The 13,825-nt window shown below is 42.1% G+C and overlaps 2 protein-coding genes across 2 annotated transcripts; one reads left to right on the top strand and one right to left on the bottom strand.

The window, feature by feature from the left end:
- The first annotated feature begins 200 nt into the window (after positions 1–200).
- On the top strand, positions 201–2,188 carry LOC147905828 (uncharacterized). Its single transcript, XM_087381872.1, has one exon. The coding sequence runs from the start codon at positions 566–568 to the stop codon at positions 1,829–1,831; it is 1,266 nt and encodes a 421-aa protein (XP_087237998.1). The 5' UTR covers positions 201–565; the 3' UTR covers positions 1,832–2,188.
- Positions 2,189–3,927: 1,739 nt separating this feature from the next.
- Positions 3,928–13,580, bottom strand: LOC147905827 (uncharacterized). Its single transcript, XM_087374965.1, has 14 exons — positions 12,545–13,580; positions 12,333–12,465; positions 12,164–12,244; positions 11,961–12,059; positions 8,343–8,543; positions 7,931–8,035; positions 7,149–7,217; positions 6,760–6,823; positions 6,482–6,676; positions 5,460–6,381; positions 5,185–5,350; positions 4,921–5,085; positions 4,689–4,841; positions 3,928–4,592 (listed from the first exon to the last, which is right to left on the bottom strand). Coding segments are annotated over exons 1-14 (2,589 nt in total). The 5' UTR covers positions 12,547–13,580; the 3' UTR covers positions 3,928–4,358.
- Positions 13,581–13,825: the final 245 nt, after the last annotated feature.

The raw sequence follows: 13,825 nt of genomic DNA, 5'->3' as shown, positions 1-13,825 counted from the left end.
AAAGCGACGACTGACCTAAGAAAGTCTACGTTTGGACAAAGATTTTAAAATGCAACCAAAGGCAGATTCCAACAAGATCCCGTCTGGAATATACTGTGGATGCTGACGTGGCCACGTCCTGATCGTCTTCTCCAGGATCCCATATATATACTACAACACAAAATGTCTCTCCTCACCCGATTGTTTGCTTTGAGCTCTTTTGTGTTTGGTCTCACTTTTTGTTCCATCTCTGCTTCTTTCAAGCTCCGTCTCTGCTGCTTTCAAGCTCCATCTCTGCTCCTTCCAAGGTCCAATTTCTGCTTCTTTCAAGCCCCATCTCTGCTTCTTTCAAGCTCCCATTCTGCTTCTTTCAAGCTCTTCTTTTAACCTCCATCTCCTCTCCTTCCAAGCTCCATCCCTGCTCCTTTCAACCTCCCTTTCTTTCTGTTCCATCTCTCCTTTCAAGCTACATCTCTTCTTCCAAGCTCCATCTCTGCTCCTTTCAAGCTCCATCTCTTCCTCCTCCACCTCTGCTTCTTTCAAGCTGCTCCATCTCTGCTCCTTCCAAGCTCCATCTCTTCTCTCCATGCCTCAATTGCACCCTCCCCCTCACCCCCTCCCTCCTCCTCCCCCTTCCATTCGCTTCGGAGATCAGCTCATCCATGCCCTTCCCCCTTTCCCTTCCTCTCCAGACCTCGTCTCACTCATTCACCCCCCCAAGAGCCCTGACTCCGACTCCAGCCTCAGCTCTTCTTCCACTCTTGATGATGTTGAATGCTCCCAGCAGCATTTCTTAGCTTCACGGGCCACCAGCTCTACTAGCACTGATGGTTTCCGCTTCTCTCCGTCATTGCTCGATACGTCGCCGCAGCCCATTGTCGGCGATCCGTCATGTTCCTCTGCTGACAGCTCACGTTATCCCCATTCGCATCAGAAGCAACAATACAACCAGACCTTGCCGCCCGTGGGCGCAAGCATTGGCGTAAGAAAATCTGACATTGGGTTCCAGCAATGGCTGCAGTCACCGCAATGCCAGTCGAAGACCAAGGATTGCAATTGGGGGAATGCTTCCCACGCCATAGATCTCACCACCTGCTTCAATGCTGGCATCTCGCAGGCAATGCAGGAGCAGCGAGTCCCTTGGAATTTAGGTACCAAGTCCGCCTCGATGACACGTGTAGATCGCAGAGTTCCCAAAGCTATAAAACTCTTTAGGGGCGTGAGGCAAAGACATTGGGGCAAATGGGTTGCAGAAATCAGGCTACCTCGCGACAGATCAAGGTTGTGGCTAGGAACTTTCGACACGGCCGAGGAGGCAGCTCTTGTTTACGACCGAGCGGCCTACAAGCTTAGAGGCGACAGAGCGCGCCTCAATTTCCCCTCTGCTCTGCAACAGACGGCATGGTTGTTCTCTCATCCCGCCATATTCGGTGATATCCGCAGAAACGAGTCCGTGATAACCAATCTGGACGCCAGGTTAGAGGCGGTGATGGCAGAGCAAGCTGCCAAGGCGCACAAACGCAAGTCGGAAGAAGAGGCACCGGCCTCTTCAAGAGGCAAAAGAAAGGGCTGTTCCAGTAAGCCTGACGATGGAAGAGTGGAAAAGATGGAAGAAGCGCTGGGTTTCGACGCAGAAGATTGCATAATTCAATCGTTCGTGGATAACGAAGATACCGATGGGAAATCCTTATTCCTGTCATCGGTCGGATCTCCATGCGATGAGCTGATGAGCTTAGAGAATTTGCCAGAGTTGAGTTGGCAACCCTCCAAGCAGAAGCCCCTGAGCACTGTACCTAGTGTAGATATGGAAACGATATGGAACTTAGTTGCTGCTTCACAGCCAAGAAATTGAGCAACAACTTTGATGGGATCTCTGCACAGTCTTCTCTTTCAGCCCAATACTTCTTCTGCTCGATCATCATCTTCACTATCAAAAATAGTTCATCACACAGACCCCTGGTGTAGCTTCATTTTGGAAACGCTGCTCCTCAAAAATGTACCTTTGTACAGCCTATTCTTTCACCCCAATTTAGATGTCTCACACAAAACCATGGATGAAGTCCAGCACGTCTTTTTTCCAGTGCTCGACTTCTTCTGATGTCCCTTCCTATGCAGTGAAGGTAGTGTAATAATGATTATTCAGTACCAAGCTTTTCGTGTTCATTTTCGGACTCTAGGGGTAAGTTGCTTATTTTAGGACCTAGGCAGTGTGGAGGACCTAATGCAATTATTTTGCTCGTCCTCGTGTTCCACAGTCATGTTCCAGTAAGAGAACACGTTCCTTACAGACATCAGGAGTCTTTTAACATGTCCTAAAGTACCCCTTGTGGCTAATTTTTCAAAGCCACGGCACACCACCAATTGTTCTTTGATGTTTTGTTGTTGGAGAATAATAAATATGTACTTGCCATACAGACAAACAACCGCAATGCAACCGATATCAGTGCCTTTTGATGAGTGTGTTTCAAAAGTTTGACTAAGGGCCTATTCCCACTACCAGTTCGGGCACACTAGTTAAAGCTGTCAATGCAGTGTCCACATAAGTGTGCATTCCCACTGGCATTTAAATAGTCTGCTTGTTAAATGCTTGCAAATTTAAACCCCCAAAAAGAGATGCTTTAAGGACTCTAGTGAAAAAGAAGTTCAAATGTAGAAATTTAACACTCAAGGTAAGGGTGAGCAGTAGGAGTGCCGGTGCCACTTTAAGCAAGATTCTTGTTAAGAAATTTTCATGGTCAAGATCAACTCAGAACTATATAACATGGGTACTCATTTGAAGGGTCTTGAAAAGATGAACCCATTGTAACCTTAACTTTAAAGAATGGACTTTGAATTGATGAAATAAACCATTTTGTACAAACAAAAAGCCCTGAAAGCTTTAATAAAGACCACTTTAGTGCATAACATAGTCTAGTACCAAAGGGAATCAATTCCCTTGTTAAGGTCATCTTTAACTAATCGGAATTGGTTCTCGAGGTAAGGTATGAAATTTCCATTAAGTTATCAAGTTGTCCCTAATAGCATATCTTACGTGCAAATTTTAAATGTGCCAAACTGATAACTTCATAGAAGTTTAAGCCAAGTATGCCAATGATTAAAAATCTTCCAATTTCCTTCTACATACCTTCTCTAGCAAATTTTTAATCCATATCTTTATTAAATTTTAACCAAGCTCATATCTGGCAAATTCTCTAAGCTCATAAGCTCATCAAGCTCATATCTTTATTAAATTCTAACCGAGACACTAGTGAGAATGCTCACATCTGCGTAGTAGTGCAGCAGATGAGTTGCTGGGCTGCACTGCTTGTTATAAATGCAGAAAATACAATTTAGCATGCCTCCCTGCCTTTTAGCATCTGGAGTGATGTATACAGACTTAGCAAATTATCCATGGAGGCCTTCGATATAGAAAAGTAAAACTACCAATACAGCGCTGAAGAGTTGTATTGGCTGCAATTATCCATGGAGGCCTTCAATACAGAACCTGGAACTTTAACATAGTTTGCACTTATCCATGGAGGTCTTTCATACAGATTCCAAAGCTTGGTGGTTGAGGGACCCACCCTCCTCCGCATCAGAGTGTTCAAAACACAAAGAGGGTGGTTGAGGCCTTCACCTTCCTGACAATGTGTTCCCTCCCAAAGAAAAATTGCTCAATAGTTATGGGAGGTAGAATCACTGTTTATCGGCACACTTATCTGAAACAGGGCAGCTACCAAGTATTACACTGGACCGTAAGGCAGTTTCTCAAGCGAATCTAGAGCTCTTACATGGGTGCAGAGACTGGAAATGCTTTAAGAGATTGGGCTGTTACAGGCATGATTCCAGTACATTAGCATACTTAAATCATATGATTGTTCCTCGTCGAAATAATTATTTTCCTTGCACTTACCCAGTGTTATCTAAAAAGCAGATGACTTCATGCATAGAGGAGGTTGTTCCTCTATTTATAAGATCGTTTATAGTTTAAAAAGGAGACAACTCAATGCATAGAGGACATTGTTCCTCTGTTTATACGATTATTTGCTTCCTTGGAACTACGTAAAAATAATATATAGTAGAGTAGAGTCTAGACATGACTCAGCATACCTTAAAGATCATTTATCTTTGATATTCAGCTGCTCAGTCAACTTCAGACCATTTGCCAGTAATGCATAATAAATAATCCAGTGAATGCCATCACTCCATTATAGCCAAGATTCTTCCTTTGAGACTTTCGTTGTGACCACAACACAGTAACAGCAACAATATACTCTTATGCGCACCCCAATGATCATGTTCTCACATGTTAAGCTCCAACTTTTGACAAAAGGAGTTACATATACTGGAGCACCTTCCAAAAAGTTGATTAGTCACATAGGACTTCTGTCCAAAGCTTACTATTTGTTTACAAGTTCTAGCCAAAAAGTAGAGGGGTAGGTCTCCATCTCATGAGCTAGGTCAGAAGACAATTGCTCAGCTTTGTCATCATGCCCTCCTGCAAAATTGTGGACCCGGAATGCTAATTGAAATGCTTTCCACAGCATTTGAAAGCTGCTTCTCAGTTTGTTCATGTCTTTGGATGAAATGACATCCTCGTCAACTATGAAGCTTGCCTTTGTCCTCTTGCTATCCTGCAATCCAGGGTTGAAAGCATTACTGAAATTTGCAGAAATTTCGATAATTGCAAAACCCCACCGTATGCAGAATGTCTGAACCCTCCAACAAACCTTCAATGCTAATGCTAAGCACCGAGAAGAAAGATCAACCACTGCTTCCTTGATACGAGTAATGATTTCAAAACTGAAGTGAATCTTTTGATTGATAAAACGTTGAAGATCTTCATCTTTTGTCCTCTCGATACCCTCTACATCTGTCTTCACCTGAGATTTAAAAAAATCATAAGTTAAAACTTCAACATATTGAACTGCCTATACACTGAAGAAAATGTAATCTTTATACCTTGTCAAAGAAACCAGTGACTTTTTCAAGTTGCTCTGATATGGGAGGTTCAACAGACCAGTTCTCAATCTGCTGTACTAAGGAGCTTAGTCTCAGGTATAGAGATGCGGCTGCTCGTACAGTCTCAAGCTTTTTCACTGGAAACCCTTCGAAGCGTGCTAATACCTGCAAGGATAAAAACTGGCTGTAGCCATATTCTGCCAAATGTGACATAGAGTGAAAATTTTTGCTGCATTTCAATGACTAACATGTTTGTATGTTCACCTGAGACTCATCAGTAAGCTGCTCTAGACGAGCCTCAATCCTTTCATGAAATCTCAACAGCTTCTGCATATCAGAGGTTTCAAATGACTCCAGTCCTGATTTCACCTCCAATATAGAAGTTGCATGCTGATGTACATCATCCTCAATCTTCCTAAAGTATGATGATCTGGGGCAACAAGAAGAAAATCACGATGAGAAAATGTTCAATAGAAATTTATGATTTTCTTCATGAGCAAAAATTGCAGAGAATTAATGATACATAGATGAAAGCTTGCCTTCTTGTAATTTCTGCCAGAGCCTCAGCCATGCCTTCTCGTGTACTAGCTCCAACAATTGATCGACGTGGTAGTCCTACATCAGTCGTCGGTGACTGGATACAAGCCGTGCCTTCCACTTTTCTCTTCATACCCATGTATGTCCTGCTTATTGTAGTTGACCTCTTGAGCTTGGCTGATTTACAAGGTCGTGCTAATTTTCCTCTGGGAGGGGGAGGGGGTGGGGGTGGAGGGGGAGGCGGTGGGGGAGGCGGAGGTGAAGGAGATGATACTTGCAGTTCTGTTTTGATTGCACTGAGAGAAGAGTTTCTTTGGTTGTTTGTGATTGACAACAAAGGCCATCTCTCGCTACAGGGACTTGTGGCACTCTGAGACTCTTTCATTGCAGTATCCTTCTGGATAACCAAAACCAGATCTGAAGGTCTGTTTCCATTGACATTAGCTGAAATACCGCCACTTGCTAGACTATCCTCTCCCCCAACTTCAGTTTTGTCTGAATCTTTTGCATCTTGTGGGCCCCAGCATGTATCAAGGGCCACTGACTGATCTTGACGCTGACATGGATCCCTAGTTGAAGGGATTGTTTTGTCGCAAACTAAAGCAGCTGATGCTGGCCAAATTGAGGGTTTAATCCCTATACTTAAATGGTAGCTAGGACTTGATGCCTTTGTTATTTCAGGTAAAACAGAGGTTGGAGTATCTGCTCCATTATCTTCTGAAGATGGAGACACAGATGTTGATTGCAATGGTGTACAAAAACTCTTTGAACTTTCAGATCTTTCTATAGTCCTTGAAGATGGAGAATAATCAATTTCTGAGCTTCGTGAGTATGATGAACAAGGGCTGAAGACGTCACCAATTGGGTGGGCTGCACATTTCACTTGCCTGTTGATATCCTCTAATTTCTTTAAAATTTTGCGACCTGTGTCAAATACAAACAGGTACACGTGAGATTCAGTCCCAAAAACTGCTGGCTCATGCAGCTTAGACATGATAGGCCAGCTTTACAAAATAATACTTACTAAGATGTTCCAGTGTAGAAGCCTCTTCTGAATAGTGTTTGGATTGCTTATTGTCCTTGCTCTTATATCCAAACCTTGAGCTAGAACGTTTTACAGTGCACCCAAAAGGGGCAACAGTAGTTGATTGTAAACTGCTGCTTTCATCAAACAGAATTTCCAGACTCCTTTTCCTGGCATCCTTCATCTCTTCAAACTCTGAGACGGTTCAAAGAAATTGTAAGGTCAAGTACTGAAATTCTCATTGGAGGTTGAAAGAGGTTGACATACAGGAGGGTTACCTTGCAAACGCATTCGAGCAGACATCTCAGTGCAATGGAAAAAATCGTAAGCTTGTTCTACATCCTGTTCAAATTTGAAAATAACAAAGTTATTCCTGTTCAACAGTGTTTGCTGTCTGCCCAGCATTTACGCCTACAAACTGAACTAAATTCATCACCTGAGAAAACCAGAAAGGTTAATGATCTAAAGATCATACACAGAATAAAACTGCCCCAAATATGAAAACATGCATTTATCAAGATAAATGATTCCTATAGCCTCCATAATTTGAGGTCAGCCTAGTCTAGGACAGCAGTTCTTCAGCATGAACCTGCTGCCCACAGTAGCATGCATGCTTCCAGTAATGAAGCATTGAATACCTAAGATTTACTTTGGTACAAGAACAAACCTTGGAAGCAAAGGAATCCACCCAAACATTCTCCATAGCACAGAGTGTCTGATAAAACCCCTGCAGCCGCTGTTCACAAACAATGCTCATGTCCTTAAAAGAGCTTTTACTTTGAAAATTTTGTGAGAGTCCTGAACTACATGCAGAAGGATGCTTATAGACTAAGCCATGCAAAGAACATGCAGATTACAGTTGCACAGATAAGGTTTTTTAAGGTAAATATGCAAAGACATATAAGCCAATGAATGGATGCATACTTATACAGATGCATATCCGTAGTATTCACTGGCCTTCACCTCTGTGTATATTTCTAGCTGTGAAGAATTGCTTGTATGGAGACTCATAGACACACAAGTATGCAGATATAGATACATAATAAATAAATCATGTATAGTAAACTTCGTGTGTAATACATCCTACACAACATATGTACCTATGATAGACACAATGCTTGGTACAGCTGCAGCTATAATAAACACTGAATGCTAACTACTTTAGCATTGAAAAGATTTTCAATAACCATCAGACCAATTCTTTGAAATTTGTCATATTGGATGTTATTGCATTTATGAATGTGTGTGTGGGTTATAAATAATTCTCTCTACTTTTCCCTCCCTCAGCAATGGACTGAACATGAACATACAGAGCAATATGCGGTCATTGTGTAGTCATAAGCGATGTCTATTCACATCTTGGAACGAATACATGTTTAACACATCTGGTCCAGCAGTATCTATCTCATAAAAGAATCTACCCTTGGGCATATTTTTCATTCCATATACCTGAAATATTGGTTTTTGTTCACTTTTGGATGATAGGAAGGATGGAATTGAAGACACTTTTCCTGGGCACAAATTGTGTAGTGCTTCAGTTGTACTAGCAAGTACCTGGAGATTCCATAAATTCCTAATTCAGCATTCAAATTCATATTCACAAATAAACCATATCCAAAGTGTTTTTTTTAAATCCATATCCAAAGTTAGGACAAGAGAAAGATGAATCAAATCAAGTAAGAGTCTTGGTAAGCCAGCAAAAACTAAGTAGCAATGCTTTCGAGAGAGATCATTGACGAAGGGTACATATAACAGGTGAGGTTCTCAGCAGGTGTTCAATTGCAATGCATATCTAATGACTCAACATTATGCTGTTGCCATTTTGTTAAATTAAATACATGAGAGAGGGGTTCTGTAAGACCTCATCAAGGTCAGCAGAGGTGTCACATGGGGGGAGTCTAAGCATTTCTCGGAGTGCTGCAACCCTATGCCGGAGCTCCACCAACACTACGAGTCCTCCAACCCAACCATAGCCACCCATCCTAGCATTATCTAGATCTTGCAAACGTGCCATATTCACACTTAGACGGGCCTGCAGAGGTAGCTCCTTTAATGCAATTGCCTGCAATCACCAGTGAGAAATATGATTGATGTATTAGAAAATTGCACAGTATTCACATGCAAAACACTTATAGAAGGGAATGGGTTGGGCAGAATAGTGAAAAGAGACTCTAAATGACCATACAAAACCCTTCCATCTTACCCATGTAAATAAATACACAGTTTTCACTCATCATTTGTACAGTTCAATCAAGGATTTCAAAGAGGTAATTTTATCATATCTGCCCTACTAGCAATGCATTTGTGTGTGCAACAGGGAAAAAAAGAAGGATTTCATTCTTGTATGGAGGGTCCTATAGGACCTATACACGACCTAATTTATCTGAGTTCTCTAGAAGAACCCTATCACAAACCAACATCCATATGCCGCAAAGTACTACTTCAAATAATACCAAAATATCACACCCTCTCACAGGATATCACAATCCTCCTTTGTTCAAGACCTTCCCCGGACTTAGAGAGGCACACAACAATAGTGTTCACTGATTTGTCCAGTTCGTAGCGTCACAAACACTTATTCTTGATAAAAGAGAGCTTGATGGCAAGATATTCCCACCTTCATATCAAGAGCTCCACTCCATATGTTACGCAAAGATTCATAGAGCCTAGACCCTTGATCCACCTAGCGACTTGCCTAAGAGAACTCCAAACACAAGCTATAATCCACTAGAGGGAGCTACTTCGGACAGCCTAGACAATTAGAGCACTATCCATTACCAATATTGCATCCTGTTGGAAACTCCTCAATGATGGTCTCAACCTTGACTAAAAGAGACAAGCAACATTGTTTTCACAAAATGTATAGCTTATTCTCCAAAAACGGTTCCTTAATGCCAAGAGGTCTCATCTCCTCACAACAACCCTCTAGGACAAGCATTTGTTATCTGATTATCAATGTTCTACCATTTACGCTATACCATAGCCTTCCAAAACAGGTCTCTCTCTCTCTCTCTCTCTCACACACACACACACACACACACACACACACAAATGCGTACCTTCAAGACTATACCCCATTGTAATGGAGCCTATGCCTATGCAAATAGGACATGAGTTCCATTTCCCTTTATATTTTGAAAGCTATCCTCATCTCCCTTGCACCAACTGTCTAGGATGAGTGTCTACTATCTTTGTCAAATGAATTGTCAATTTTAACCATTTGTACCTTAACCTACCAAAATCTCTCTCTGCTAGGACTAGCACACAAGCCAGTCCAACAAGTACTCACTACATAACAAGTCTCTAATTTTCTCGCTGGATGTAAAGGATCACTATTAGTTGATAGTGATCGTCAGTCCCATAGATCCTAAAGGGTCTCACACGGTTTTGAATACAACCATATCATCTCTCTCTCTCTCTCTCTCTCTCTCTCTCATGCATACCTTCAATGCCATACCCTATTGTAATGGAGCCTATGCCTATGCAAATAGGACATGAGTTTCATTCCCCTTTAACCATCCTCAAGGGTATATTTTGAAAGGTCCAAGGTCAAAAATCTAACCTCTCACAAAGTAAGGCTCCGTCAACCACCTATCTACCCATAGAAAAGCACGTGAGCACACACTTTTTGTTAGTGAAATCTATCTAGCTTTATTTTACAAAGGGCAATCCCTAGATCGGGAACATGCGATTACAACATCATTTAATAGCATTGTAAGACACATATGCAGGATAATCTATCTGATGAGCTTGCAAACAATCAAACACACACACATACACAAGTTTACTAGCATCCATGAAAGGCCAAAATGATATATGAGACTCAACAAGGGTACATGGAGTCCAAAGGATTGTCCCAAAAAAACATTCCTACTCATTCTATCATAGAGCTAACATTCATTTTCACTTTCACTTTTTCACATCAGTTATGGACTGAGTGTCCTTTGGTTTGGGTTTAATAAAATTTCTCCATATACTTCCTATCTTTCCTAGCTTCTGACATCAGAAAATTGCTTTGTAAGACAAGTATGCAAGATAATCTATCTAATGAGCACGCAGAAATCGAGAACACACACACAAGTTTACTAGCACCCACAAAAGGCCAAAATCCTATGGGATCAACAAGGGTATATGAGTCCATAATCCAACATTGGAGTGCCAAAAAGTATATATATACTTATCATTGTATCATAGAGCTAACAGTCTCTTTCTTTTAACTTTTTCACATCAGTTATGGATTGCATGTTCTTTGGCTCGAGTTTAAAGTCTTTAATGATTGTCCAACTTACTCCATATACTTACTTCCCATTTTCTTGCTTTCCTAACTTGCATCTTTTCCAATTCAGCTAGTCTTTGCTTGAGGTGAGCTAGAGTGAGATCATCCAAGATATACACTTGTGTGCGTTTAGCTTATTGGCTTGTAAGGTATTTGATTTTTTCCTCTCACGAACCAAACTATTAAATTGCTTGCTTTCCCGCTTTGTCAATAGATTGAATTCAACTAACAAGGACCATGTAATGCATTGTACAACTGCCTTCTTTAGGTTTACTAAGGGTCATCTTTTGCTCCTCTTGATCCTACAATTCCTCTCTCTTGTCTTGAACTACTTGAACTACTTTGTGTTATGTAGAGTCAATGACATCATCTTGTTGTGTTATCACCTTATGTATTGACCATTTCATTCAAAGTAGACATAAATTGAGTTGATGGAAGGCAATACCTCATTGGTTTGCTTGCCAATTTTAGAAATGTATATGCTGAAGGCATGCCTTGGGCTCTTGATTTCCTTATGTAACTAAAAAATGAGAGAGAGAGAGAGAGAGAGAGAGATGACACCTTTGTACATTTAGGCCTTTAAGTATGCATGTGCCACACATATACATGTTTATGCAAAGGTCCTCATACTAAATTTCAATAGAGCTCTAAAAATGTCCAACAAAAAGAAAGCAATATCCTCCTCAAGTTGGTCAATGTGTGGCTCAATATTCTCTTTTTCAAAGAAAGGGCACTAAGCAAATTAATAGTAGGTTACCTGGTAATACGACATGCATATTCACACCTCAATTATATTGAAAGAAAGGTTTAATACCAAGTTGATTGGCATACACATTTGTATTGGCACTAAAACAAAGGTTTAATATCAAGTTTCTAGTAAAATTCGAAAGTGAAGACAAAGTTTGTGTGTGCACGTCTATCCACTTAGCTATCTGGTTATACTGACATTAACCAACTACCAAGTAACTTAATCACAAGGCTTTTCTAAGTTGAAACGTAGTTCTGTTCCTCCTAAACCAAAAAGTGAGAAAGAGATGAAAATGCAACTGACTGGACATAAAAATGTCGTGGAAGGAAGCAGTCTATGAAAATCTTAATTCCCCTGTGTATACCTCGAGCCTGCCTTTCGTGCAAAAATCAAACTCGTGAGATTCTTTTGACCGTTAATAAAGCATGCTTGCTTTGTTAAATAAGAAAGCTCACCTGCATAGCATTGGATCCCAAAAGCTCCTTTAATCGAATCTCGCTTTTGATCACCAGTTCTTCTAAATCCATTTTCCGCCTTATGCAATCCTCCAACGCCTGCTTGGCCAAGTAATCCCACAATCTGTCAAGAAGAAAGGAATGACGAAGCAAAGCGATCACAAGAAGGTCTTCTGAAGTGAAGAAGCAGAAGAAGTCCACACCTTTTCATATACGTCGTCCACTGCAGCTGATACCAGTCGCCGGAGCTCTTCAAGCTTCTGATACTTGTCTTCACCGATTTCCTGATCAGAAAAAATTTTATAAGTGTCGTGACCAGAAACGATGCATGCGGGAAACCAGTGGTTATCACCTCAAACGTGTAATAGCTACCTGCCAGATCGATTGGAGCTCAGCCTGGCGGTCTCCCCGAAGGAGGGAAATCTCGTCCGAGTACCTTAGGGAGTGGAACAGCGACTTGAGGCGAGGTACTCGGGGTCCACATTGTCCAAGCACTGCCGCACACCTACGCCAGGAACGAATTATGAGTAAAAACTTCTGTAAAGCTCATGATCAGTCCACATATGAGACGCAAGAGCACTCACATGTGCGCTACCGAGGATAAACCAGCGGTCAGCAAATTTGTGGATGACGGTCAGTCGAGCGATGCTCCTAACAACTTCCGCAAGGACTGTAGCGAGATTGTTGGTCGATCTCCAAAGGATCAAGGAATGCAGGATCCATTTGCAAATTTGTGGGAGTCGGATGACGATCAGTTGAACGATGTTCCCAGCGATTTCCGCCTGGACGCTATTAAGATTGTTGGCCTTCGAACTCCAAAGGATCAAGGAGTACAGGTTCCATTTTTACAGAACGAGAAGCAGAACGAAAGGCGGTACATTCTTAATTGTCTTTCGAGAAGGCGCAGCAGGAGATGGCATTTGTCACTCTTAGATTTGCGCCGTTCTTATTTTCCGGGTAACGCTCAACTCGGTCTACTCTCTCTCTCTCTCTCTCTCTCTCTCTCTCTCTCTCTCTCTCAAGCCTTGTTTCTCGACCGCTCAATCCACATTGCTGGCCTCCCCTTCGACATCCGCAGCCTGAGCTCACGCATGTCTTCTGCGATTCCCATGCATCACCTCCTCGCACAGAAAATCTTATCCTCCAGCAGCTCACATAGATGAAATTTACAGTGCAGGTCTGTTTTTCCCGTCGCTTCACATGCGACCTCTCATTGTCTCTACGAGCGGCTTAAACTTTGTCTTACAAGCCTGTCTCCCGTGAATGCAATCATCGCGATCGCTCTCCTTTTGTCCGTGTTCACATGCATTCAATTTTTGCAAAAAAGGCAAATTGCAGAGGCAGGAGGAAAACGATGGCCGTGCAGCGTGAAGGCAAAAGGCTCGTCTTGTCTGTCATAGAGAGAAGAGCGCTTGAGCTGGTGTAACCTCTCTGTTGCGGGGCTGCTGCATGGATGGACGAGATGGGAAGAAGCGAGCTAGGACTGGAGAAGTGGAGAAATGGAGAGGCTTCGCCATGAGAACAGGAAAGAAGCAAGGCAAGGGAGGTGGTGTAACGTGGGGAAGGGGAAGCCCGCGTTCTGTGGAATTCAAAAGGCCAGAAGAGTTCGAACACAAATGAAAGGCAGAGCAAAAGAGAGAGAGAGATGGAGAAGAAAGAAAAGGAAGAAAGAAAAAGGCTTTGATTTCTTGGCACGAATTTTGTTTGTATGCGCAGCTGAGGCATTAAACTAAAAGTAAAAGCTCCTTTCAGACCGGACTCGAAATTCGCGCTTTTCAAAATTTCAATTTTATCCCCCCCCCCCCCCCCCCCCCACTTTTATCGAACTTTGCCCCTTGCCTTTCTTCCTCTCCCCCCCTCCCCCC

The sequence above is a fragment of the Dipteris shenzhenensis genome, chromosome 1 (genome assembly GCF_047967505.1).
Source record: "Dipteris shenzhenensis isolate YYH24624 ecotype China chromosome 1, Dip_SZ_1.0, whole genome shotgun sequence".
NCBI lineage: Eukaryota > Viridiplantae > Streptophyta > Polypodiopsida > Gleicheniales > Dipteridaceae > Dipteris > Dipteris shenzhenensis.
Note: the sequence above shows the minus strand (reverse complement) of the source record. Positions and strands in the feature narration are given on the sequence as shown.

What these genes read in the sequence shown, in the direction of transcription:
- LOC147905828 (XM_087381872.1), top strand. Translation starts at nt 566, where the DNA reads ATGCCTCAATTGCACCCTCCCCCTCACCCCCTCCCTCCTCCTCCCCCT.
- LOC147905827 (XM_087374965.1), bottom strand. An exon ending in AGCTCCAATCGATCTGGCAG is followed by an intron (nt 12,245 to 12,332) that starts GTAGCTATTACA and finishes TTTTCTGATCAG; the next exon opens with GAAATCGGTGAAGACAAGTA. An exon ending in AGCTTACTGATGAGTCTCAG is followed by an intron (nt 5,086 to 5,184) that starts GTGAACATACAA and finishes TTATCCTTGCAG; the next exon opens with GTATTAGCACGCTTCGAAGG.